At 60.6% G+C, this 27,343-nt stretch overlaps 1 protein-coding gene across 15 annotated transcripts in view; it reads right to left on the reverse strand.

The window, feature by feature from the left end:
• The window catches only part of BAHCC1 (BAH domain and coiled-coil containing 1), a 63,033-nt gene extending 36,225 nt beyond the window's left edge, over positions 1–26,808 (reverse strand). For 7 of the 15 annotated variants that reach the window (XM_073797907.1, XM_073797908.1, XM_073797911.1 and 4 more), the window contains exons 1-2: positions 19,619–22,269; positions 163–342 (exon numbers count right to left, since the gene is read on the reverse strand). In XM_073797907.1, coding sequence (XP_073654008.1) covers positions 163–342; positions 19,619–19,796 — 358 coding nt within the window. In that variant the 5' untranslated portion in view covers positions 19,797–22,269. The other 8 variants (XM_073797902.1, XM_073797901.1, XM_073797900.1 and 5 more) reach the window with 8 other exon arrangements.
• Positions 26,809–27,343: the final 535 nt, after the last annotated feature.

The raw sequence follows: 27,343 nt of genomic DNA on the forward strand, positions 1-27,343 counted from the left end.
CCTCAACAGGGAGGCAGTCCCTCGCCAGAGTGCTTGGCATGGTCTGCCAGCTGGCTCTTGCCAGCCACAGCGGGGGAGCCCTTTGCCTCACCACTGGCCCTGGGCACCACAGTTAGTGGCTCCAGCCGCGCGGTGCGGCTGGGAGCCCCGGCCCCGACTTACCTTCGTGGGAGTGGGAGAACCAGATCTGGGAGGTGGTGGGGTGGGAGCCACGGTAGGCCTGATCCGAGGGGGAGGGGTTGGGGCCACTGGGATGCGCGGAGGCCGCTGAGCCCAGACTGCTGGTGAGGAAACTGCCCATGAAAGAGGAGGCCGGAGAGTTCCCCATCAGGCGGCTGCTGGCTGTGGACACAGGGGGCAAGAGTGAGTCTGGGCAGGGACAGCGCTAAGGAGCCCTTCTCCAGGGCTGACTATCAGGTCCCAAGCTCCCTGGGCTTCTGTCTTCAAACAGCCAAGAAGCCAAGGTGGGAGAAGCTGCCCGCTCAGGCCCCTGAGGCCCTGACACCCTCTCGTTACTGCAAAACCCCCAAGAATGGCACTTTTGCCGAATGACCCACCTTCACCCCCACCCCCATCAGCCAGGTGCCACGTACTGTGGGCCCCAGGGCCTGTAGGAAACAGGTGGCCCTGTGGGCGGGCCTTCGACTCGGAGGCTCTGACTCTGACTCTCGCAGGCCAAGGCCTCTTAGCTGCCGGCAGACCTGCTAGAGTAGATATCTCCTGGATAGGTCCAGGAGCAGCAGGTGCACGGCAGTCTCTGCCCACCCCCTGGGTGGCACTGGGAGGGCCGGCCTTTCCCCCAGGCAGCATCTTCAACCTTCTCCCCAGGTCCAGTTAACCACCTCATCAGACTGGGGTGCCCTCTCCCAGGTGACCAAGAAAATGAGCCAAGACAGAGGAAGAGAGACATGCAAGAGGAGCCCGAGGATGGAGGTGTCAGCATCTGCTTTAACGCCCCCAGGGTTTCTCAGGGTCAGGCCCTGACCGGCGGCAGCGGGATGCAGGCAGTCACTTATGGTCCAGGACACTCCTGGAGTTTCCCCTGGCAGCCAGCCTCCGTAGCCTGCCCACCTGCACCCTCCGACACTGTATACCCTATCTGCCCAAGCCCAGTGGCCAAGGCCAGGATGATCAAGCCTCCTCAGGTTACCGTGGCGACCAGTGGATCGCATAGGAAGGATGTACACAGAGTACTCCGCGCAGAGCAGCACCCGGTGCCTGGTGGGTGGTCTGGGCTGCACTGCTCAGCCCCCACCCCAGCAGGGCCCCCGGCACCTTGTCTCCTCTACTCCATGGGCAGAGAGCCTAGCTTGGGACCATCCCAGGGGACAGGGAACTGGAACCTGGGGGCCCACCATCCCATTAGGCTGAGTGTAGGGGCCTGGCGGGGTTTGCAAGGGTTTTGGGGGCCCCAGAAGGCTGCAGGCCCGGCCCAAGGTGAGTCAGGGCAGCTGTTTCCCTGCCCGGGAGGCAGGGGGAATTTGTGAATTTGTGATGCCTCATCCAGCCTGGCTTGGCCCTGGGAGCTTCCCAGACACCGGGTGACTCAGCAGAGAGGCAGCACGGCCCTGAAGCGGGGGAGAGGGAGGGGCTGCCCCGCCGGGACCCTGGCAGCTCCCCTCCCCTTCCCTCCACTCCCGTGCGGGAATGGGACGTGTGGACGAGAGAGGCCTCTCCTGGCCACGGGCCTCAGAGGAAGAGTCTGTGAGAACTGCCGGGCACCAAGGTGTGAACTGACCTCTGTGGTGGGTATCAGGCCAAAGGGAGACCGTGCGAGGACCCAGGGGCAGGGGGCGAAGGTGCCCAGGAGCCAGGGACTTCCCAGACCGCAAGGCTGGGACTTCCATGGGCCCCAGCCAGACCACAGGCATGTCCAGCCAGGGAAGGGGACTCTGGGCTGGGAAGGGAAGTGCTGGACTCCCAGGCTGGCGGGTAGAGCCTGCAGGAGATGGAGGGCGGCCCCTGCTGTGCTCCAGGGATCCTGGAGGCGGAGGGCCATGCCTGTGGGATGACTGAGGCCTCTTCCTGCCTCGCCCGGGCCCACCCCATGTCCCCCAGGCCTTCCCACCCCCGCACCCTCCCAGGGAAGTCCCTCCGCCCTGCCCTTCCCGGGGACAGTGGGAAGCAACTGAGTCCAGGAGTCGGTCTGGATAAAGGATTTCTCCAGGAGCTTGGCCTGAGAACCTTGAGTTCTCCCACACCACGGTGGGTGGGGGCAGTGGGCAGGCCCCAGGCTGGGTGGAAGAAGCGGCCTGGCGTCCCATAGGGCCCTTCCGGTTTGAGGATCCAGGAAAACCGAGGCTCAGAGGCGGCCCCCTCACAGGGTCTCCCACACCTGGGGGCCCTGCACGGGCAGCAGGCCACCTCTGCAGACCCACCACCCACACCCCCAAGGACCACCCACCTGGGGCAGGGGCAGGTAGGAAGCAGGCCTGAGGCCCAGAGGGGTGTCTGACCTGACTGGTCCCCTAAGCTGGAATTGGGGTGGGGGTGGGGGAGGCATGGGACTTCATGCCCTCCTCCCCCGGGAGACCGATCCTGGCCCTGGATGGGGACTCTCAAGGGTGCCTGTTTTGACACCATCCCAGAAGGGGGTCCCACTGCATGGGAGATTTGTGGGGGGTGCTGCAGCTCAGCCGGCCCCAGTCCCGGCTCCACGGGGCAGGGGACAAACCAGTAACAGGCAGAGTTTCCTGCTGTGTGCCTACCTTGCCCCATGCCAGCCAGTCTCCCAACTTGGGGCACCCTCTTGGGGCCCTTCCTGAGTCCATAATGAAGGAATCTCTGTCCCAGAGTGTGGTAAGTGAGCAAATGGGACAGCGCTCCAGCCCTGCACTCTGGCCTCGGTTCTGGGCTCTCCAGGGCCCCCCTTTGCTCCGAGCCTTCTGGGCTGCCCCTGCCGCTCCACCTCTCCCAGCCTCGTGGGCAGCTTGCAGCCCCCTGTGTCCTGCCTCAGTCTGGGCCATTTATCTGGGGTGTCTTTTCCTTCCTTTTTCCTTTCATGTTGAAAACGGAAGAGGCTTGTCACATGAATATTATGTCTTTATATCTTCACTGTAAGACGTTCCAGTGATAGACACAGCAAGGAAGGAAACAGAGGTCACGGGAGACCCCACTGCCCTGGGGCAGAGCCACACACGTGTCCCAGGGACCACCTTCTGGGCACTCACCCACTCGCCCTGGTGGGAGACCTGTGCAGGTACCCAGGTGGCCTCTCCTCTGAAAACCCCAGCCCATGGCAGCAGGTCCTGCCAAGGGCTCTCATACTCTCTGACCAGCAGGCCAGCCCTGGGGGATGCACGCTGGGCAGGTGCAAAGACAGCTCCCTGATGGGGCCCCCAGCCTGGGCCCGCACGATGGGGCTCCATGAGCCTTGCTCGGAAGCGGTCCGTTTCTCCCCCGCCATCCTGGGCTAGAAGTTTGGAAGCAGACAAAGTCCTACAGGCTTTGCTGGGCGGGCACTGCCATGGTGGGTGTGGGGGAGGGGACTGCTGGTACCCAGAGTCCCCCCATCCCCCCCAGCTGGCCCCTGACCCTCAGACAGAGCGTGCGGGCTCCTGTGTCACTTCCACCTCCAAGGAGTTTGGCCATGGCACCGTGCCCAGCCAGCAGAGGCGTGGGCAGACCTGGCTGCCACCTCCCCAGCCCCCGCCCGCCGACCAGTAGCCAGGCCCAGACAGAGCCTGAGCAGAGGCGGCCTGGGCCCTGGCCAGGGCTGGAGCTGCACGGCCAAGTCTGGCTGGGAACTGGGCTGGAGGCTTCTTTCCTCTTGGCAAGGTCCTTGCCCACGGAGTGCTGTGGTTAGCAACCTGGGAGGGGACAGTGGGAGCCCCAAGCAGCAGGGAGGGCCAAAGGGGCTTTCAGCTCAGAGCCCCCGGGCTGGGAGCTCCGAGCCTGGCACCATCTGCACTAGCCCTTCTCTCGGCAAGGGCTTTATGAACCTTGTATCAATTCAGGTCTTCGCAATCCCAGGTGGCGGTCCCACCACGGGGCTGACAAAGGAATGGGCATGATCAGTGCTGGCCCCGCGGCCCCAAGTGCCCGGGCTGGGGTTTGGATGAGGCTTGTCCACTCCAAGGCTGCCCTGGCCCCTCCAGTGAGCATGGTCACGGTGGCCAGTGCCCTGCATCCTCTGCAGGCTCTCATCACAGCGATCTGGCCAAGGTTAGCATCGTCTTGGGACAGGGACCCGAATGCGGTGTGAGGTGTCAGGCTGTGTGAGGCAGGCCGTTCTGTACTACGCACCAGCCCCCAGCTGGCCATCCCCACTGCCCGGCTGGCCCAATCCAGGGTTTGCGGCCCCAGACACAGGGCTCCAGCCCCAACTCCAGCGCTGCCTCAGCTCTGCCTAGGACACCACGGAGGCCTGGCCCGGGTGCCGGGCTGGCTGAGAAAACCACTCCGGAAGCCAGAATGCCCAGGAGGGCTGGTCGACACCCCCCACCCACTGCCATGGCCCAGTTCCTCAGGCCAGGCCCCACCCCCAGAGGCCCAACCTTTCCCACGCTCCAAGGCCCAGACAACCTGGACCGGGAGACAGGCCGTACCTGGACCCTGGCTGTGTGGCTACTTCCCTCCCAGCTGCCCCAGCTGGACGGAGCTGGGCGGGAATGCCCTGACCACTAAGCCCAGCCTTTGCTCACAGAGCCTCTATGTGCTGGCCGTGGTAGAGGTGACCGCACATGCCCAGGCAAAACCAGGGGAGGGGCCTTCCTCTGTCAACCTGTGCCAGGCCCACCTGCTGCAGCCGAGACGGTCAACAGATGCTGGGCGGGCCCGAGGGGTGCTGAGGGCATTCCTGGAGCCCACGTGCTACCCCGGGGAGCCTCCAGTCCAGGGAGGGGCTGACCGGCAGCAAAGCCCCAGAGCGCGAGGGGCTGGCACACCAGAGGCCAGGTCCGGAGCCCTGGACAGCCAGGTGCGCACCGCGCCTGCTCACCCCCTCTCCCTCCAGCCTCCACCTTCATGCCAGGCTGACAGAGGGACAGAGAAGGGCCTCGGAGAGCTGGGGAGAGCGAGCAGGAGCGCAGAGCTACAGCAGAACGAGCATTTGTTTTGACTTAAGTGAGCTACCTTTTCTGGAAACGGTGAAACGGGTTGTAAAAAACAAAAAGGGCCTCGTTGCGACGGCTGGCGGCCGCTGCGGAGAAGCAAGCCCCTTCCCAGGCTCTCCTGATGCTTCTGGAGGCCCAGCTGACAGGCTGCTGGCACCGGGCTCCCCAGCTCTGCGTCTGGCGGCTGCACCCTCCGCCCGAAACAGCTCCCGCCCTCCTGCTCACACCTGCTCAGGCTCCCCACGGCCTCCAGCCCCCTGCAGAGCCTGCCTGGGCGTGGGGACACCCAGCTCCCCTGAGGCCATCCCTGGGTCTCCCTCAGGACACCAGGGGCGGCCTGCCTAGGAGGCCAAAGTGCCCCTCCAGTGCTGGGCCAGGCTCCAGAGGGAGCGGACTGGAGAAGAGGAGGCAGGAAGGATAACAGCCCACTGTGTGGACCCGGCCCACATTCCTCTCATTCCAGGAGAAGGAAGGGGAGGGAGGATGTCCACCCTGGGTGTCCGCGTGGACGGGGGTGGAGAAGCTTCAGTCCAGCCTGCTCGAAGGCAGGTGGGTGTCCATCTGTCTGACCACCCAGGAGCAGAATGGGGGGAGGGGGACAGGGATGGGGATACCAGGCCCTGGTGGGAGGGGCCGCTTTGGACTGCCCCACAGGAAACCCGAAGTGGCCACAGCAGGGGCCACAGAGGCTGCACCACACCACCGGCCACCAGACCCACTCTAGGTGTACACGAGTTTGCAAGCTCAATTCCTGATGCCACCAGGGACACTCCCTGCTGGGCTGGAACCCACCAGCGGCCCAGGCATGAGATAATGTGTGTGCCTGGGTGTGTGTCTGTGTACAGGGGCACAGAGGCAGCGATGGGACTATGTGTGGGCACTCAGGGTGTGTCTGGGTGTGTGTGCATGGCTGAGTGTGCATGTGGGCAATGGCCGTGCACACAGGCACAGATGTGCATGCAGGTCTGGGGCAGAGGCTCCGAGGGTGCACTCGACGTGGGTGTGCACACCTGGCTCCAAGTGTGCGCAAGGTGGTGACTTGTTCTTGTGTGAGGGAGTCACACACGGGTTGGGCCGGCGCTGAGGGATGCTGCTTCCCAGGGTCACACTGCCACCAAACCGGTCTCCTTCCTGGCCCCGACTCTGAAAAAGCCTCCTGGCCTTTAATTCTGCCTGATGCCTGTGGTGGCAGGCGAGAAACAACAGGACACCCCCCTCCTTCTCCACCCTGGGGGGCACATCCAGCTTACTCACGGTGGAAGGGGAACTCTAGTCTCAAGCCTGTACCGAGCGGCAGCACCAAGACCCCCGACCCCCTCCTGCCTGGGAGTCGGCCCCCTCCCCAGCCCAGCTGCTCAGCCCCCAGCCACCCGGACCTGAAAGCGGGTCCAGCGGTTGTGTGGATTCTGGGGGCAGTTGGCAGGTCACGTGGCTGGGGCCATCTCCCCACAGACAGCCTGATTCCTCTGTGGTGGAGAAGCAGCTCAGAAGCCCCCTCCGATCTGGGACCCGCTCCGGGCAGGCCCAGCCTCACCAGGCAGGCTCTCCAGGACACAGAAATTATCGGGATCTGCGGCAGTCCCCTCCAGCCACAAACCGGTGGCCTCCAGATGTCGGCCTGTCTGACCCCCCTCACTCACTTGGTCTCACCGGACACGGAGCCTGCCCTGCTTCAAGCCACCCCCTGCTGCCACAGTCCCAGAATCCCTGAGGATGCCACCCAATGACCCCAGCTGCCATCCACAGCCCCGAGAAGACAGGGGGACAAGAAGAGGAGGCCGAGACAGGCACGGGGAGGAAGGAAGGACAGAAGAGAAGGAGGAGGCTGGAGGCAGAGAGAGACAGCTGCAGCCATGGGAGAGGGGGTGCTGGTGGGGGAGGGGCGTGGGGGCAGCAGCAGTGGGGGCAGAACGCGAGCCTCCGCCAGCCCGGCCGTGGGACGCAGGGGCAGCCCCGGTGAGGGGTGCCCGCCCAGAAACATGAGTGCGTCACAGGGGAAGCCCCTCTCTGCTGGTCCAGGAGAACCTTCTAGAAGACCCGGTTGGCCCAAAGGCCGTGTCTCACAGGCCATAATAGGAAAACTCTGTGGTTGCTGAGCCACCAGGCCCACAAATATAGAGGCAACGATGACAGGGGACGGGCCCAACCACCAACAGCCCAGAACTAATAAAAGAAAAGGAAAACCGGATATAAGTCTGGTTCTTATTAAAAGGGTAAATTTAGCCTTTTGGCTAGGCGGGGAGCGCGGGGTGGCCAACACTCCCCACCAGGGCCGCCTCGGACTGTGGCCGAGAGTGACTCAGAGGGCTGCCCCCCACCCCCTCCTATTCTTCACACCTTCTGGGGTCTCCGCCTCCCTTCCCTCTCACACCCTCCCTGGCGAATGACCAACACTCCCCCTCCAGGACGCCCCTGAAGGCCAGCAAACAGGCGGGGGGCGGGGGGGCGCGGGGAGGTGACCAGGGCTGGTCGGCGCCACCCCCTCCAAACCCCGCCAGCTGGAGGAGCGTCTCCAGCCAAGGCAAGGCTTCCCTTCACACCATCCTGAACTAAGCCAGCTGCAGGGAGACAAACGCCCTAGTGGTTGCAGTCCAGTGTAGACGGCAGGGTGCACACTCACGCCCTAGCCCCACCGGTCCCCTCAGAGGGAGAGCCCATCTGGACAGGGTCGGAGGGGCCCACCCCGCTCTCCTGCATCCCATCCCCTGGACCCAGGCACCCAGCACCTCGAGCTGGCCTGAACACGCCTCTTTCTCAGCTGTGGGCAGGGAGGGGAAGAGGGCACCCAACACTCCCAGTTCATTCCCAGCAGATGGGGGGGTACCCTGTGCTTCTCCCGGCAGAGCCTTCCAGGGAGCCCACATTCTGGAATTTCTGACAGGCCACCCTCTGCACCCCATCCCTGCCTTCTGAGGCTCTCAGCAGACCTGCCCTCCCAACCCGACTCTAATGTCTGTGACCAGAAGCAGGGAAAGGCCTGGCACCGCGGCTGCCCACGGCTCCTGGTGGGAGGAGCATTTGGGGGGCAGCCCGCTGGGGAGCAGGGATCCCCCACAGTGTGCTCCTGGGGGCAGCGCTACACCCCCATAAAAAGGGAGATGGGGTGGGGGCAGGACGCACCCAGGGCTCTGTATCCTTGTAGTTTCTTCTAACAGCGCCGCTTTGACAAACCACCCCACTTCCTTCGAAGAACGGAGAGAAAGTATTTTAATTTCTAAAGACGGTGAGTATAAGTAGGGAGAAAACCTCAATTCTCTGACGTAAAACTCCGGTGTTTCTGGGAACTCTTGAAGTGAACGGGGCAAGGAGAGCTGTTTCTGGGGTGAAGTGCACCCCACTGGTCTGGGGGTCCCAAATGGGGATGGAGTGCCAGCCAGCCCAGGGGAGCCAGCGGGGAACCAGCCTCGGGGCGGCCCAGCAAGAGCTCCCAACGGAGGGAAGACCCCTGCCCCGTGCAGCTCACCCAGCCCTGTGCTCCCCCAGCCCCACCCCATGCCAGGGGCGGGGGGCTCAGGCAGAGAACCAGCCTTGGACCTCCAGCCCAGAAGCCTGTGCTCCTGGGTGGCTCCCGATGTGACCACAGAGCAAGCACGTGGCCTTGCTGAGCCTCCACCTGGACCCCACCTGCCTCAGGACCAGGGGGCAGCAGGGGACTCAGCCCTGAGCCTGAGGACTGACCCCTCGCCCGATTCACATGCTGGGCTCCGACCAAGTGTCGTGTGTGGAAAAGGCTCTGCTGCCAGACCAGGGGAGGGGGCTCTGGGCTGGGCTGCCCGGGTGGAATGAGGTCTCCAAAGGGTGCCCCCCACACAGTCTAGAGACCTCAAGATGCACCATGCCCTCCGGCCACCTGGTCCAGCGGCCCTCGGGAGCCAGGGCCTGGTGGGGCTGCCCTGAACCTCCATCGGCTCCAGGCAGTCCAGGAGGAGTGCCCAGGTAAGCCCGGGGCACTTGCTGACCTCACTAGGGCAGGCAGCTGGCGTGGGAACATCGGAAGAAAGTGCTGTCCAGACCGGACAGCACAAACGTCCTTGTCACCCAAGCCACAGACTGGGCCCTGAGCCCCGTCCAGAGAATGGAGTTCTAACCCAGCTCACTCGTTACACAAACAGTTACTGAGTGGCTGCAGCGTGCAGGGTCACTCACCCTCACCCTGGAATCCCAGGAAGTCGCGGGCTGCCCGGGCACCCTGGCTTCCAACAATGGCCCTCGGACCTCTTGGTGACCCACAACCTTGCGCAGCTGCTTGGGGCCGTCTCGCTGGCCTGTGTCTTGGAGCAGATGTTTGACAGGTGGAAAGATGACGCTGCTCGTGTGCACCTTCCCAACTTTTCTTGATTTTATCTGTATTCACACTCGTTAAGGGCTTTTTAAGAGTTCGCCTAAAGATGCATTGCGATTTAATTTAGATTTAATTTTAATATTAATTTAAAACAAATTGAAAGCTTATTTTTAGGAGACCCAAAGGGATGCAAAATGTCTCAAAAAGGGGACTGGCTTCAGGCAAACTGCCCTCAGGTGACCTGCTGGCCAGGCCTGTGGGAGGCCAGCTGGACAGGGCAGCTGCCTCACCAGGCAAACAGGCAAGTCCTGGGGGGCCACAGGTCCGGCTCCTTCCCCGGCATCCTGTGTAGGGTGAGAAAGGCTGTGCACACAGGCCAGGCACAGAGGGACCTGCTGGCACCCTTCTGCACGGTGCTGCTGAGGCCAGGAGGCGGGCGGGAGCCCCGGTCCTGCCCTCCCCACGTCCATGTCCAATACTGGGTCCTGAATCCCCACCTACCGGCCGCCAGGACCCTATAGGGAGTGATGGGAAGAGGCATCAAGGGCCTGTGCCCCACTGAGTACAAAGTGCAGGCGTGTGAGCGCTGCCTGGGGGAGAGAAGCGACCAGGATCTGGAGACTCAGGGCTTGTGGGGAAGAGCCGCCACGAGATGTGCAGGCAGGGGTGTGCCACTAACTGGCACCAGCCCCGGGCAGCCACGCACCCCTCCCAGACCGGGCACTGGGGCCCAAACCAGGAGCGGCTCCGAAGCCTCCTGGTGTGTAAATGCTGGAAAGCAGAGTGGTGCGGCGAGCGGGCCCCACCTGGCAACACAATGCTCCAGTGCCTGCAGCCCCTCGCTGCCATGCCTGACTGCCCGGGATGGAGATGGAGCAGACGGCGAGGGGCCACAGCCCTGCTCCCTCATCTCTCCTGTGCCCTCATTTCCCTTTTGTTGGTTGTCCACCCCCCCCCAGCCCCTGCCTATGCAGCCACCCACACAGCCACCACAGAAGGGAGAGGAGGGGAGCGGGCAGCTCTCCCCCAGCGTCTGTCCCCCCTCGCCCACCAGGCCCTAAGGCCCAGGTGAAGCCGCTGGCTTCTGTCCTCCAATCTATCGTAGGTGCCCCACCACACATGTTGACGGTTAGGGAGTCACCTGCAGGGGCCAGTCAGGGGACAGGCAGAAAGTGGTCCCACCCGGTGCCCAGCTCCTGCACCACCAGGTCCCTCCCTTACTGCAGGGGGAGGGGGTAGCGGTGTCTCCGCAGGGACAGTCCCATCCTGAGCCCTGTTCTATCTCCACTGGTCCCCCTCTCCACTGTACAACCTCACACGTGCGCCCAGAGGCCAGCACGCATGCCACAAGGATGACGCTGGGCTGCACTGCCCAGTGGACCTCTCACTGCCACCCCCTCACCCCGTCACTGGGTGTGACAGTAAGAAGGAGGGGATTGTCCTCTGTGCCAATCTTTTTAGCTCTGACACCTCTTTTAAATGGAGTGCACACAGTCTGGGAGCCTCTGCGGACGAAAGAAGATGCTTCTGGAAGGTAAGGAGATGCTGACCTGGCCCCTGGGAGGTGGCCACACAGGCTGGAGATACTGCCCACGTGAATGTCCCCATGTATGTGTGGTCGGGTGTCGGGCGGGCATCTTGGTTTTTAGTGAAGAGACCAGGGCCAATTCAGAATCCGGTGTCTCCTGCCCTTCTCTTCCTCGTGAGGTTCTCCCAGAGGGTTATTGTCTCGATTTTCCAGTGTGGGGTCAAAATTGCAGGAGAAAAAAAACGAACAGGGCTCTTTTCATGTCCACAGGCACGTGTGTGCCTTACCCAAGTGTGGACAGGCACGCACACCCCGTCTCGGCCCCAGCCATCCTGCACGGGAGGGAGGCCAGCAACGGCCAGGCCCAGCTCTGGGGGAACCAAGGGATGGAGGGCACAGACACCCAGACTCAGGACGCTGGGGTCCCACGGGGAAGATGGCCCCGCGTGGAGAAGGGCGGGGGTGCTGCAAGGCCTGGGGGGACAGACTGCCAAGGGCGGTCAGGGCCGGAGGTCACGGACCATGCGGGTGGAGCCTGGGCACTGGTGGCTGTAGGGGCTGCCCAGGTGGGGAGACTCCAGGAGGGACAGGGGAAGGGGAGCAGAGGAGGTACCTGGGGCAGCAAAGAGGGGAGTACAGGTGGCCAGAGCCTGTGGGTGGCTTGGCACATGTGCTGAGTGTTGGGAACCTTCGGGGACAGTGATATGACAAGGGTGGTAGGTGGGAGCTGACCTACGGTGTAGGGGGCTTGGGTAAGGGAGGCCCCAAGGGAAGGAGAAGCAGGGCTGAAGGCTCAGACAGGCTTGGGGCTGACCTGCAGGTAGAGGCAGAGCAGGGAAGCTGACCGGCACCTCCTGGAGGAATTGGACGTGGGGATAGCTTCATTCGAAGCAGAAGCCTGGGGCGGGTGCTGGGAAAGGACCAGCTCCAGTTCAGCAGAAGCCAGTGACACAGTGAAGAAGGGGGCTGAAGCGGGGGTGGGCAGCTCACCAGCACCAAGCTCTGCACATCAGGCCCTCAGTCTGCCACCGAGGGTCACTGGGGACCTGCAGGCTCCATCCCCGGCAGGTGGCCAGGAGCTGAAGGATGGAGCAGGTGGCGGGAACTGGAGACAGATCAGAAAGCACATTCCGACTGCGGGGCGGGCTGGCTCTCCCAGGGGCCAACCGGGATGTGACTCCTTGAAGGCCAGTTGTGAGTGTCCGTGAGCGAGTGTCTGCATGAGTGTGAGCAGGTGTGGGTGTAAGGACATGCCTGGGGGTGTGAGCACACGTGAGCAGGTGTGACGTGTGTCCATTCACTGTGGGCTCATGTGAGCTCAGCCAGTTAATGCCCTGGAGGGCCTGTGGGGACGTTGGGGTCTGCAGGGTAGGTCTGTGCCTCTGCCCCCAAAGGGAACACGGGCTGAGCCAGGCAGCAATGCCTGTGCTGAGACGGAGCCTGCCACAGGGTGCTGTGAGATGCTCGTGAGATGCTGGTGGACAGCGGCCTGGGAGCGCAGCCCCTTCCTTACACCCCCACCGCGTCCCCACCCTGGGTTCCGCCCCTTGGTTGTTCCCAAACTGCCTTCTTTTCACCCCCATCCAGCTGTGCTCCCAGCATGCCTGCCTTGATGGTGGGGGGCCCTGCCTGGTCTGGCTCTGTGATGATGGGGCCATGGTGCCCTCCCCAGAGTTGCCTTCAGAAGGAAGTCCCAGGGAAGAAAGGCTCTGGCTTCCCTGAAGGAGGAGCAAAGGGATCCAGCCAAGACTGCCTCTTCCCAAGAAGATGGCAGAGCGTGGTTTAGTTAGTAAACCGCCACTAAAATGTGGCTGATGGGTCTGTCTTACTTGGCGAGGCTCCCCAAGAAGACACCACCCCAGGCCACCCTTGGGGACCCCAGCCTACTGCTCAGAGGCCTCTCTCAGCAGCACACCTATCCTCTGCCCCTTCCCTGCATTTCTGGTAATTTCTAGAGGAAACCAAGTTCCTATACTTAGATGAAGCAGGGCTGCTTGAACTTTCCTTCCGGTTCCAGGCACACAGTGGGTCCCCCCTTCCCCAGCCTCAAAAGTCTTTGGATCTAAAAACACTGGACTCTTTGTTGGGGGCCCTGGGGGAGGGGAGAGGGGGCAGGGAACCCAACCCACCTGTTCATTCCCTCCTCCCCCTCCCCCACCCTAGGTCAGAAAGAAAAAAAAAGCTTCCTGGCTGATCCAATCTGGAACCTAATCGTCTGGACAGCTGCAGCAGCCCTCAGATGCCAGCCCGGCTGGCTCCCAGCTTGGGCACTGGATGCCTCTCCGCCAGGCCCGCAGCCTACTGCAAACCCACACCAATCCCATAAGCGGGGAGGGGGCAACCCCCACCCGGCGCCCCCCTACCTCCTCTAAGCCCACACCCAGTTCCCACCGACCGGTCCCCGTCCTCCAGTGGCAGCTGCTGGCAGGGCCACAGGAGGCAGTAATATTATATATTACAACAAACAGGGGCGGCCCACTGACAAATAGGCCTGCACGATCTAAATGGTATATTATCCCATAAAAACGTCATCGGGCAGGGCGTCAAAGCCGAGACGGAGCAGCGGTCTTGGAGTGCGGGCTGCAAAACCCGAACCTTCCTTGGCGTGGCCCGGGGCTTTGGGGACATGTTCTAGACAGTGCATGCTGGTTGTAATTTTGTTGTTTGCTTTTAATCTGGAGTCTTTGGTGGGAGAAAGGAGGTCCCAGAGGTTAATGGGGACTGGGGAACCCCGGGGAGCCATCCCCTGGCGGGCAAGGCAGGAGGAAGCCCTGCAGTGCAAGTTACCTACTGCCAAACAGACAGGGCACATGCTGCACCCCAAAGCCCTGAGGTCGGCCTCAGCTCGAGAGCTGTGGCGCAAGTCCCAGCAAAGACCTCCAACGAGGGCCGTTCCCAAGGGGTGCCCACCTCTCCAGGAGGCTGTCGGGAGCGGCAGGAGTGAGAACTTTCTCTGGATGGGTGATGATGGGCTAGGCCTTCCTTCCAGAGGGGCTAGGGCAGCACCCCCGTCCTGGGGGGATGGTTTCTGTTCATCAGAAGTCATCCAGGTGGATACTGGTCAATACGGCATTGATAGGGTTTACAGCCGCCTGTCAGTGGGAGGCCGGGGAGTGGGGCGCTGCCCCAAAGTCTGTGCAGGGTTTTCTCATGGGACTCTCTAGGCAGAGATGCCCTGATGCCACCCAGGTGGAGTCCCCACGTCCCTTCCAAGCTGACCCTTTGCCAGTGTGACCAGGGCCCCTCTGAGAAGGCCACGTGCAATGGGCTGGGATCAGGGCATATGGTGGGAATCCCCCTGGGACTCTGGCCACGCCAATCAAGGCAGCTGCCCTCTGCACAGGGTGCCCCTGGGGCAGAGGGGCAGCTCCCATCTTTTGGGGCCTATATTCAGATATTTATGGTAGGGAGGAAGCCAAGCAGGGCCCAGAGGCCTCTTTCAGGAGGAAGGGCAAGGGGTTACTGGAGGTGGCAACCAAGGCCCCCTTCCGCCCAGAAAGCACTCATTCCCAGTGGCACTGGCTGAACTCAATCTGAGCTTGGGAATTCCCAGCTCAGGGCCGGTCCCAGGCTCAGACCCTGGAGCTAGACCAGGAGCATTCTGGGAAGTGTAGTCCTTTGGGAGTTGGGAGGGCCTGCTGGGATTTCCAGGGGCATCTCATCAAGAGCAAGCAAGAGGACAGAGCGAAGGAGGTTACCCTGACTGTAATCCCAAGGTGGAAGTTTGACATTCCTGGGAAATGGCTGAACTTAAGACATCTGCTCCCTGAAAAGATACCAGCCAACGCTGGATTCCAGCCTCAGATCATAGCCGCAGTGGTCTCTCTGAGCAAGCCATCTGGAGCTCTTATTTTGGTGGGAAGACCTGGGAACTCCCCAGAGGGAAAAAAACCCTGCCTGAAGTGCCCCGACTTCTATCCTCTGGCAGCTGCCCCCAGACAGCAGGAGAGACAAGGGTGCTACCTGCCGGGCTCCTGGAGAGGCTGTAGCGCATCCCGCACACTCTCGCACATTATTTATGCTCACAGCCCCCGCTGATGACATATGTAAGTTGACAGCGAACATCCTATCAACTTGCTGGAGTGTATCTTGATTGTTAAAACACACTCTTAAAGGTATACGATCATTTATCAAATTAAAATAGCGGCGCCTTGCCTGTCCTCTTTTCTGCCTTCCCTGACCACTCCCCTGCAGCCTCCCTCCTCTGGCCTCCTGGGCATCCTGCCCTTGCACCCAGGCCCTGCTCCTCGGGTTGGTGGGGAGACACTGCCCTGCTTCCAGGGACCCAGACTCAGCACCCCAACCCCACCCTACCCCAGGCCAGGGCAAGCCCACTAATCGCCAAGAAGTGACAAACGCCAGAAGCCCCACCAATTAAATCTAAACTCAAGCAAAGCTCAGTGGCCAGTAAATTATTATTTTTATTAGCTTGAACCAAGTTCCCGTAAGAGAGAAAGTCAACTTGCTCCCATGAATGGCTCTTGTATAATTTATTTAACTCTGTGCTCTTTGCCAAAGCCTGGAATATTTTTAGCTCGTTCTGTTGTTGGATTTGGCTTTTTTATGTGTGTTTCTGAGGGGTATTTTTAGCTCCCTCCATGTTATTCTAACAGCCTCCTGTGCGTTTTGTCCTGTCTGTGCGGGCTGTTGAACCCAGTCTCACAGCAGACGAGGGAGATTTCTAAGAATACACGGGAGTGTTTGGGGGTGATGAGGGATGGCACAAGGCTGCTCCCTGCCTCGCTGGCTAATTTGCCTTAGTGCTCACATGACCTGGATATTCCTATAGGAATATCCTTGTAGGAAAAATCAGACATGGGGGCAGTACAAGCCCCACTGAGAAAAAACCCACATTCCAAAAATGGCTTCACTGGGGTGGGCGAGGCGGCCACAGCCTGGCCGATCCACGAGGCCACTGGATTCCTGGCTCCGCAGGGCAGCCTTGGCTTTGATGTCTGCTTCTGTCACTTAACAGAGCAGGATGGGTAGAGTCTTCGGAAAGTAACTCTTTTCACACCTACTTAATGTTGGTAACTGTTGCAGAAACACTCCACTGTGTCACTGAGTTAATGAGGTATTTACGAAAATGTATTTTTTTTCCTTTACAAAAAAATATACCATGAGGAGGGAGGGGGACCCTTTGATGGGGTCTTTTTACACCCGGAAATTATCTTTTTTTCCTCTGCATTTTTCTTTTCTTTTTCTTTTCCTTTTTTTTTTTTTGAGATTGGCAATCAGAAGCACTGTTAGCAGGAGAGAAGTTTGTGGTTCTCCCACCAGAAGGAACGTGCCGTCCTGTTTACTCCCAACAACCGCAGGCCCAGGGCACCTGGCTTCCAGGCCCGGCCATTTACACCCCAAAGAAGCCGGGAGAAGGGGCGGAGAGGAGAACCCACCCGCTGTCACATTGCTGAAACCAAGACTTGATCGGCTCCTCCGCCTTCCTCGGGTGGAGACCCGGTGATTCTCGAAGGTTCAGCCCTGAGGGGGACGTACAGAGAAGGATGGAGGGCAGGAGCTGACCGGCTAGAAGAGGGGGCGGGGACTGGGCTTCTCCCAGGCCGGGCTGCCTCCTACTAAACGCGCTCGGAGGAGAGGCGCGATCCCCAATCGCTCCAGGCAGTAGCGCTGATGAAAAATCTTGGGTTGGTGCGTTGTTGATTTTCCTTTTTTTTCCCCTAGATTTCACAGCTTTGCCTCCGGACCATCTGTATTAGAGACAAAATCTAACACTGCACTAAAAATAACGATTCCAAACATTCTAATTACACCTTTTGGTGACAAGGTTACTGGAACAGCACTTTACCATAAAACCCTTCAGCCCGATGGTAAAGCTATCGGCACTTTCAGTTTTAGAAAAACAATGGAAGGAGCCCTGGAGCCCAATATCCCATCGGGGTCCCTCAAGCTGACATTTTGAAAGCACTGGGTGGGGACGAGGAAGGGCAGCACTGGCGGAGGGCAGGAAGGGAGACCCTTGGCCAGGCCGTGTGTCTGTGCCAGGGACGAGCAATCCTCAGAAGCCAGGGACTCAATCTCCGGTGGCTGGATCTTACTCCCATGTTAGAGCCGGACAAATAGGAAGAAGCTCGGAGCAATTTTCCTTTCAGCAGGGTAGTCAGTGCAGGGAGGGGCGGGATGGGCTGCTGCAGCCGTGGCCTGTGGACCTGAGGCCATCCGCGAAAATGGGAAGAAAGTCTGCCAAACTGGCCATTTTGAAATCCATACAAGAGATGCAAAAAATATTTTAACTTAATTATACCTTTTTCTTTTTAAACTAGATCATATACAGATACAGACCAAAGCAAAGTAGTCTGGGGTATAATTCCTTTTAAAAAAAATTGATGTAGCTATATTTTAAAACCAATACAAGATACTGGCTTTCAGCAATTTCAAAAGGCTTTCAGCGGCAGATGTTTCTAGCTGGACGCCCTGTAGGCCAGCCTTCCCGTCACAAATGGGTTGAACATCTCCAAGCACAATAGGTCTCTTTGGTCCCCCAGGAGGTGCAAACAGCCTCCAGGAGCAGGGGACACGTGGCCCTCCAGCTCCCCCCCCCCAGGGTGCCCTGGGGACCTCCAGCGCCTCCTAGAGCACCCTGCATATGGGGGAGGTGGGTAGGGTCTGGGTCAAGGACACAGACCAAGCCAGCACCCATCCAATTTCTCCAAACCCTCCATGGCCTACGATCCAAGAACCACGTGGTCAAACTTGGAATGAACAAGACAATGGTTTGGGCCACCCAGACCACGTTCCCACCTGACTCGGTGGTGCCGGCATCTGGATATAAGAACAGAAAGGGGAAATGGCGGCTGACCAGGACCTGGGGAGGGCCGTGGGCTGTCGAATGGGGACGAGAGAGACAGCAGTGACCTGAACTGACGGGGAATCTGGTCTGGCCCTGCCCCACCCCATGGGGGGCACAGCCCCAGCCTGTCTGTGTACTACTGGGAGAGCCTTGGTGTCGGGGGCCCTTCTGGACCGGTTTCTGTACCCTCCAGGCTAGAGGGTATGGCATATGCGGGGTGTGTGTGTGTATGTGTGTGTGTGTGCAGCCAGAAGGGGCTAGGGAAACTGTAGCACTGTCCCTGCTGCCACCACAAGCCCCCAACCTCAACCCCCCAGTGTGGGCTGAGCTGGGCGGGCAGCATCTCTAATGCAGGGGCAGGAGAGACAACCACAGGAACAGCAAGGACAGATATTTAAAATCACCAATTGCCCAGGCAAGTACTTTTGCTTTTTTGAGTTATAAATCTATAAGAGAAAAAAGCAAGGGAGAGGAAGAAGGAAGAGCAAGGAAGAGAAAAAAAGCAGCCTTGCAGAAGGCTCGCACTGGAACAGGAAACGCGGGCGAAGGGCTGATTCCAGGAGAGTGCTGAGTCCAGCCCCTCTACTCCCAGCGTGCTCGAACTTTTCGTATCTCACGTTGTAAATGCTAAACGCCCATTAGTAATCAAGCAATTTCTCGTATTTTTTTTCTTTTTAGGTAATTTATGTTTTTCTTTCTGACTGCCCTCCCTTCTGACATTTTCCCTTTTAGCCTGACTCTGCCATCCGTTTTAATCCACACACTAATTGTAATCCCATTAAAGCAGATATAATTTTATTAGTATTCACAGTTCATCAAGCTAGCAATAACTGTTACTGCCAAATTAACAACAACAAAAAAAGCGGCAAACAACATTTCTGATGTTTAGAACAAACTGTAAACAAAAGCAAGCCAACCTTTCAGGGTGACCAGCGGGTCCCCACACGCGCAGCCCCTCCAGCTTCCTGCAAACTCAGCCGGCACTGGCCAGTAACCTCCAGGGTCTCAGGCGAGATCGCGGCCCCTTCGCCACCCTCTGCCCGGCCCTGCTTCTCTTCTGACCTGGCTCGACAGTAATATCAAAGCCACCCGAGACGGGGGCTGCTCTGGAGGCCTGGGTCAGCTCTGCCAAGGAACAGCTCTCTCCGGGAGAGAACTGGAGAAGACCCGAGTGCAGGGCGGCCCCAGCTCTCTCCTCCTGGAGCAAATTTGCTGCGAACTCGCCTGCACCGAAATCCGTCGGCGGCCCCCGCGCCGCCCCCAGCCGAGCCGGCGCCGGCGCTGCGCTCCCCCAGGGCGCAGGCCGCGGGGCTGGGCCGCGATCTGGCCACGCTTTGTCCGGCTTTAGCAGGATACCAGAGGCACTTGTTAAAGCAAATGCATCCCCTGCAAACCCATTCTCGCCCTGACACTTCAAGGCTTTATATAGAAACAGGATTTGCTCGTCTTACACCAGCAGTCCCTATTAACGCTCACCCCGCGCACACACCGCCCTAATCCGAGAGGCCGCGGCACCCCCCCCCCAACCTTCACAACGGCCGTTTTGTTCCCGCAGAATGTGCCTCGTTGTCCCAGCCCCGGAATGTTTTAAGGATGTGAATGCAGAATGCAGAATGCAGAAATGAGGTTTCCGCGGAATTTAGTTCTTTTGCAGGAAGGGGTGGGGGAGGGTGGCAGGAGGGGAAAGGCTTTATTTTTAGCCGGCTCCGAGGCTGCCCCTCCGAGACACTGGGGGACCCTGGGGAAGGCCGTTCTAAACCGCGATGATCCGGCTCGGGGCGCCCATAGGATGCGCGGGCCGCCACCGGTGCCGGTGCAGGGAAATGAAACCGAAGGCTTCTCCGCAAATGCTCCAAGGAGAGGAGGGGCAGGCTCCCGTACGACCCTCGACCGTGCCCACCTCGCGGCAGGGCCTCCTCTCCCGCGCCCACCCGGCCGGCACTGACCTGTGTGCGAAGCCATGGGCAGCGGCGACGGGAAGTACTTTCCGGGCTGGAAGTGCGCCGGGGGCTGCGCAGCGGGCCCGGCCGGGGCGAGGCGCGCGGCAGCGGCGGCGCTGCGGTGGCCCAGGCTCCCGCGGTCCGACAGCAGATGCGGCGGCGGTGCGAAGTCGCGGCCATCCATGCCGGGCCCCGGCCCCGGCCCCGGCCCGCCGCCGCCTCCCGGGAGCAGCGCGGCCGGGGCCCGGGGGCGGCTCGGCGCGCGGACGGCGCGCGGGAGGCGCGGAGGAGGCGGCGTCCGGGGTCACTGGCGGCGGCGGCGGCGGGGCCGGTCAGCACGCCGGCGGACTGGTCTCCTCGGCGGGCGGCCGCGTGCCGAGCCGGCGGCCGCCGTGCGGGTCCATAGTCTGCGGAGGCAAGCAGAGGAGACTTGGTGACTCTGGGGCTCGGCTCGCCCGGGGGTCTCCGCCCCGCCCGCCCCCCACCCCGTCGGCCCGAGCCTCGCGGCCAGGCCCGGCGGCCGGGTCCGGAGAGCTCCGCGCGTCTCCCCGCTGCACGCGCGCGCGCTGGCCACCCGGGCCGCCCCGATCCCCGCGCGCACACGCACCGTCCCGGCCACGCTCCGCCCGGAGGAGCCTGAGGGAACCCGGCCGTACAGCTCGACGCTTCCCCTTCGCGGATCCCTGCGACGAGGGCGCCTCGGCGAAAGGCTGCTGGCTCCTCTGGGTGATAAAAACCCAAATCTGCGAAGCCATCACGCACGCACACACACACACACACACACACACACACACTCACACGCACACCCTCTCCCCTCCCCCGCTGCCCAAAGGTGTCTCTGAGGGAAGGCCTGGGGTCGACGCTAGCTTTTTTCCTCTCCCCCCATTCCGAGGTTCAGCTTTTACTGCATTCTGCTTAACCGAATGACCATGCTAATTAAGCGAGTAATTTTATTGATTGTAACTCAAGAGTTTTTTTTTTTTTTTTAATAACCTTCATTTTCTCCCCTCTCCCATCCCCCTCATGCGTCTTTCGGCCCATTCTTTTGAACCCGCCGCGCCCCCCCCAACATCCCTAACGGGACCAGGCCCCCACTCCGCATTGCCGAGCCAGGACCCCGGGCCAGCTCCCCGGAGCCCCAGGGGTCTACGTCCGCCGGCGGCGTCACCTGGGCCGCCACGCCGCAGTGCCCGGTCGGCCGTCCCGGAGCCGGGAGCTTCCTGGAGAGCCTGGAACAATCACCCCGCCCCCCAGTCAAATTCGCCCAGGATCTTCCTCTGAGGATTGGAGGTTTGCAGAGGGGCGATTTGAGAGTCAGAAATTGTTTTCTCTCAACGCCCCAAATCGGCCACATTATTTCTCCCTTCAGCGCCTGCCCCGGGTCGCCGAGCCGAGGCCTGTCTCTGCACGGCCGGGGGACGTGGGGTTTGCGACGCTGGGCTGGGCCCTGGGGAGGCGGACAAGTGCCTGGGCCCAGCGCAACCTTCACCGCTGCCCAGGTCCCAGCAGACCCCCGGCCTCCGTCGTCCACCTCCACCTCCTGGCTGGGCACTTAATGCCCCCCACCTCCCTTCTCTTTCACCCCCACCCAACGCCGAGAGTCCACTCGGAAGCGAAATTGGGGGTAATTTCAGACGCTGAGCGCGGAACGGCGGAGCATACACATAGACTGGACGGCTGTGCGCCCGCGTGGAGGACCGCTTTCATTCGACACATTTCTCCTCATTTCCTAAATCTGCATTGTTTTAATGTTTGATATCACCTTAACAACAGGGAGATGGGTAGGCTTAATATTCTTCACTGTGAACTTTGCAGAAAGTCTTCTGATTTTTTTTAGCCGTCCCATCGTGACAATAAAGCGATTAAGATGTTTTCCATTTTGTGAATACCATTTTAAATTGCTATGTTTAATGTTACAGGTTCTACACGTCTTATTTGCAGACTATTTTGTGTTTGATTTAATCTACAACCGAAAACATAATGTATTAAGTGAATACATATTTGCTCAGCTGATAAGCTTTTTAATATTTATTCGGAGAGCTTTTGCATTGTAAATAAACGGAACCTACACAAAGAGTTCTCTTTGTCTCTCAACTTTATACAAAGGGGTTTGGGGCTTCCTCCCTCTGGGGATCGTCAGCTCTCTACCCCGGTCTAACAAATAACTCGGCTCGCCGCCGCTCCGGCCTGCAGAGCAAGCGCCCGGCCACCAGGGCCGGGGGAGCGCCGGGCGAGGGGGCTGCCCGCGCCGGGGTCAGGGGAGGGAGGGGCTGCCCGCGCCGGGCTAGGGGCCGGGGGGCACGGGGAGGGACAAAGGGAAAGGAGGGGAGGGAGGTCGGGAACCTGCGGCTTCAAAGGCGCGGAGGGCCCGGGGCTGCGCGCGCGGGGGGTGGGGGGCTTCCCGGCGGCCTCCGGGGAGCCGTGTATGCTATGCTTTTGTTTTGTGGGGTTTCTTTTTACCGATAAGAAATTCCAAAATTGTCGAGAAAGAAAGAGTTGCTCTCGATTCTCGGGACGCGGGCTTGGTTACCAGCAGCAATTTTAATCTTCACCTTCAGCGGGTGGATCGCGGGCTGGATTGATCCTTCCCCACTAGCCCGCTAGACTTTTTACGCGGAAGGAGGTGGGTTATTGTCGCTCGTCTGTGCCGCAGAGATTCTTACCAGGTCGGAGGGAGCTTTTCTTTGTGTTCTTTGCTCGCGGGGAGAGGCCGCGCTGCGCCTCACCGCCCGCCAGAGAGCGGCTCCTGGGTGCCTGCGGAACACGAGCCAGGCAGGGAGCGGGGCGGCGACGCACGGCCGCCCCGGCCTGGGCCCGGCGCCCCGAGCCCGGAGCTCAGGCGCCGCCATTCGCGAGTCCTAGGGCTCCGAGCCCCCTCCCCCCAGCTCCAGGAGAGGCCGCAGAAAAGGACAGCTCCAGCCTCGGATCGGGCCGGACTCAGAGAGGAAACGGAGCGAAAACGGTGGCGGGCACGGGGCCCCATGCCGGCTGGAAAATCGCTGACAAGGGTATTTTGGAAACAGCCGAACCTCGGAAAGCCGGGCTCTTCCCCAGGACCCCGCGGCGCGGTCCCTGGAGCCGCCCGTTCCTCTGCGCGTGGCTCAAGCGCTCCAGGATGTGGGGCTCCTTCGGGTTTCCTTCGGTTTTAACTTATACACGGAAAAACCTGCCCTTGCTTCGGCCTCCCGCATCCCCCGGCGCCGTCTCCGAGTGCGCTGGCGTTGTGGGACCTGCAGGCTGGGCTGGGGCCCGGCGCGCGCTGCTCGGGCGCCGCCACAGAACCCGCTCCCTGCGAAACGGTCGCGCCCGACACCATCCCCCCCGCACGCCGGGAGAGGACCGAGGCCCTGGGCCGCGCCGGACCCCCGCACCCCAGGGCGCACCCGCCCGCAGACCCCGCCTCACGGGCGGTGGCCTGAGCCCCGCACACCGCCCGGAATGCGCGCGGGGAGAAAGCCCCGCTGCGCTAGCCTCGCTTGGCCACCTACCTCCTCCACCCTCACCCCCCCCGGAAAAAATTTTCTGAAATGCCCTAAAATGAATTAGGCTCTGGGAAACGAACCCCCCAAAACCTCGCGGTTACCCCTTTCCGCCCGGTCCCTCGCCCCGCACACGGCCGGCGGCCGGCAAGCCCCTCTGTTAGGCGGCTCGGGCCGCCTCGGCCAGCGCGAGCCAGCCGGTTCCCGGCGCCGCGGAGCGACCGGGCGGGGCTGACCCGAGGCTGCTCGGGGGAGGGGAGCAGGGTGTGTGAGGGCAGAACAACTGGGGTTCGTTCGTGGTGCCGCCAGAGCCGGGAGCGCGTTGGGTGCGTCGGGGACCTCGCCGACTGTCCACCCGGAGCCGCCCGCGCGGCTTGCGCCAGACGCAGCCTGGCGGTCCCTGTCCTGTCGCGATCATTTATTTTTAATGCTGGGTGTCGATCGAGACAACAAGCGCTCAGAGCAAAGCAAGGACGCATTACGGGGGGAATTTTAAAGCGATCGATAAGATTTTTCAAAGGGAGAAAAAATCGCTCTTATATATAGTCCATCTTTAAAAAAAAAAAAGCCTGCTCAACATTATAACGGATTTTTTAAAAGGGAAGATATATACTTCTTAACATCGCAACCCTGAATTTCTCCTACTAAAAAAATTGTAAACCCCAAAGCCAAAATAAAAAATAAAATAATAAAAATACAAAAACAAAAAAATGAAAGCAATTTCAGTTACTTACTGGAGGCTGTTTCCTGGATACAATTGAATGCAATACAATTAAACCAGTAAATGTGACTTTGTTTTGTATTCCTATTGGTATTTTCAATGTGCTGACTGTTGCACTGTAAATGCACCGCTTCCACAACAACGACTCTAGCGAGCCCATCCAGAGCGGCTCTCAAACCTGCAGCCCGGCGCGGCGAGCCACGGGCCCTGCATACTAATAAGCTCGTGCCACTCAGCCCCGAGCAGCCTGCGCGCTGATTGGCCGCGCGGCCCTCCTCTGCCGGGAGCTCATGCCACTCATTCAGCGTAAACAGGCCTCCCAATAGGCTGGCGCCGGGCCAGGGAGCTGCCAATCAGGGAGCAGCAGGGCTACTACTGAGCCCGATGGCGCCTAATTCAAGCCCGGCGACTGCGCAGCTCCTTTGCGCAGATCGTTGCTGCTGAATGGGAATGTGTTGGCGCAGGGCGGGAGAGGGAGCAGGGGCGAGTGGGAGCCCGTGTCCACGCCGAGGGGAAGGCTTTTGCTTTTTTTTTTTTTTTTAATTTAACCCAGCAGGTATAAAGTTTGGCGTCTGGAGCACAGAGGCCAGGAGAAGAAACAGCAACACACGTTGAAGCAGATGCTCTTTAAAATACCTGGGATCTGTCTGGCAGGTGGCTGAACCCGGCACAGGTAGGCCCGAGTCCCAAGCATGGAGGCCTCCCCGGGTTGCCCGGCCCTTCCACCACTCCGAGGCCTCCGCCTGCTCTGACCGAGCTCAGGAATGTCCCATGCCCACAACCTGGGTATCACGGGCTCCAGAGTCGCCTGCCTGGTCTTCTCCTCCCCCTGCCCCAGGAATCAGACCCTGGGGAGAAGGTCCTGTATCTCTGGCCACCTATCTGCGGAACCTCAGTTTTTATCTCTCTTGGCTACATTTTGCAACGCAGCACCGATCAAAATGAAAATCGGGGGTTTATGGCCATAACAAAGATTTCCCCTTCTTCATCTGCAACTAGATTTTTAAAATATGTTCACCTTGATACCCACGGTGTGGAAACCATGCATGGTATTTTTCAATGTTGCTTTCCTGCATATCTGCTAAATTCTATGTTGCTTTCCTGCATATCTGCTAAATTCTCGCCTCAATTAAAAGAGCCACTGAACGAATATCTTCATCGTAATCAGATGCAAACTACTTTTAAAGATATTCTCCAAATATTTCTGTTAGATTTGGTTTCCCAACAATATGCTATTTATTCTCTGGAGTCAAGGCGATGCCTTAGTGGCGATGGCTACATTATTTTTACTTCTCTTTCTCCACGTGAAGCTCTGCCTGCCCCTCTGGGGGACCAAAAAAAAAGGTATTTATACTAGATGCCAAGCAACACAGGCACACGCGTTAGAAATTCTCCGCCGGCTCATTCCGGTAGGGACACGAAGGGGTTAAGCCGGAGGCCTTCTGTTGTCACCTTCCTTTCCCCGCCCCCCCGCCCTCTCCCGCAGGACCTCCGGGATTGGCTGGCACTCCGCCAGTAGGCTGTCAATCACCGAGTGTAAACAAGGCGCTGATTGGCTGTTGTCTAGTCCGCACAGGGCCTCCTGAAAAAAGCAATTACTGGCTCCGCGGTTTCAAGGCGGCCCGAGGCCGCTTGATGAAAGGAGATAAGCTGGGGACCGTTTCCAGGACCCCCGCGGGCCGACCCCGGCAGCCCCGGAGCCGAGGTGCTGCAGAGAGCCAGCGGATCAAAGGAATTCAGAGAGAAAGGGGAAGCGGGCGCACGGCCCCGGCCGGCCTTTCCCTGCGGGTATCTCTGACCTGGGTGGGGGTTCGGGCCGCGGGCGGGGCTCCGGAATTGGGAGCCCGCTTCGGGCGGCACGGCTGGCGGGGCAGCTCCGGAGAGCCCGGGGCTGGCAGGTAAGCGCCGGGCTCCGCGGGCCGGGGCCGGGGACTCAGGACAGGGCGCGCGGCCCCGAGTCCCGGCTCCGGCGACACCCCTACCGGGCGATGAGGACCCCCGCCCCCCATGGCCCGAGCTCCTGGCCAGTCCCACTTGGTGCCTTCGGAAGCGACCCCGGGTGGTGCGCGTCGGCCGCGAGAGGAGAGGCGGCACGCATAAATTCATAAGCGTTCGGAGATCTGATTAGCGCACGGCTATTCATTAGGCCGGGGGCGATTGAATTAGGTCCCGGGTGCGGGCCCGGGGGGGCCGGCGCGGGCTGGGCGCAGCCTTCAGGACAAGGAGGATGCGGTTATGGCGCGGACCACCGGGCTTGTGCCATGGCTTCCGGAGGAAGAAGTCAAAGCATCGGCCCCGGAGTGAGTGTTGAGGGGACGGGTTCCTCCAGGTCCTGCCCTAGCGGGTGCGTGCGGAGGCCGCCCGCTTCCCACGCACACCAAGGAAAGCCAGCCTGAGCCTTGGCCCGGCTCCGGAGAAATCGCGCCCTCAGAGGGGTGGGTGGCTGGCTGGCTGGCTGGCTGGCTGGCTGGCTGGCTGGGTGGGCGGGGGCGGCCTCGGCTCCTGGACCCAGCGCAGGACCAGGCGGGGCCGGAGCTAGGCCTGGGAGCAAATAGCTGTGCCGTCCCTGAGCTCGCTGGGCTCCCACCGCCCCTGATCCGGTGGCCTGGCGCGCCGAGGCGGCCGGGTCCGCACGCCCAGGGGCCCCGCCAGCTTCCCTCAGCCCTCGGAGTTCCGGCCCCCAGCAGGGCGCCCCTAGCCCCCGCACGTTTCCCACTCGTTTGGAAGCGGAATTCCCCATTACTTCTCCGATGAGCTTGTTTTCTGGCCCAGAAACTTTTTTTTACCTTAAGTTTTAAAGCTCCATTTGAAATTTTAAAAAATTATAAAAAGTGTATAAGAGAAAAATCCTCCATCCAAGAGAAAACACCTTGGCAACCCGCGGCGTCCCTGGAGTTACGCCGAGTTCCCGGAGCGCGCGCCGCTGCTATCCCGCCGGCGCGCAAGAGTCAGGAAGGGGCTCCAGCCTGTGACCGCCAGGTGGGGGCGGGGCCTCCAGACTCCCACTCTACTTCCGAGTGTGTGAGGAGGGGCATCCGCTGCGAGGCCCCTCCGGGGCCCCCAACCCTGTCCCCATCCCCCGCGGGCAGAATTGTCCGAGGGTCCTGGAGCCTGGCTGATGGGCCCCACCCCAGACACAATCCAAGACACGCAGGGTGCCAGCGAGATGGGAGGACAGAGGACGGCAGGGGTTCGGGTCCGCCCTCCCCTGCGAAGGCTGCCTCAGATCCTTCCAGCTCGCCTTTGCCACATTCCTAATTCAAGGGGTGAGAACTTGCTTTCAGAACCCCCAGTTCTGTCCCCTGCCCCTCCTGTCGCATCCTGAGAGAGAGGCTGCCCGCGTGGGGAGGGCGAAGCGCAGCCCCCTGTTCACCTGGCTTCCCCCCTTCTCTCCCCAGTGTCACTTGAAAACAAATCTAGTGGGATTTTTTTTTTTTTAATACTGTTTCAAAACAGTTGTTACAGCAAATAGCTGCAGACGGGCCTGCTGGATGTGGCAGGGGCTGGCAGCTGCCCAGCGCAGGCGCCTGG

The sequence above is a fragment of the Tursiops truncatus genome, chromosome 20, assembly GCF_011762595.2.
Source record: "Tursiops truncatus isolate mTurTru1 chromosome 20, mTurTru1.mat.Y, whole genome shotgun sequence".
NCBI lineage: Eukaryota > Metazoa > Chordata > Mammalia > Artiodactyla > Delphinidae > Tursiops > Tursiops truncatus.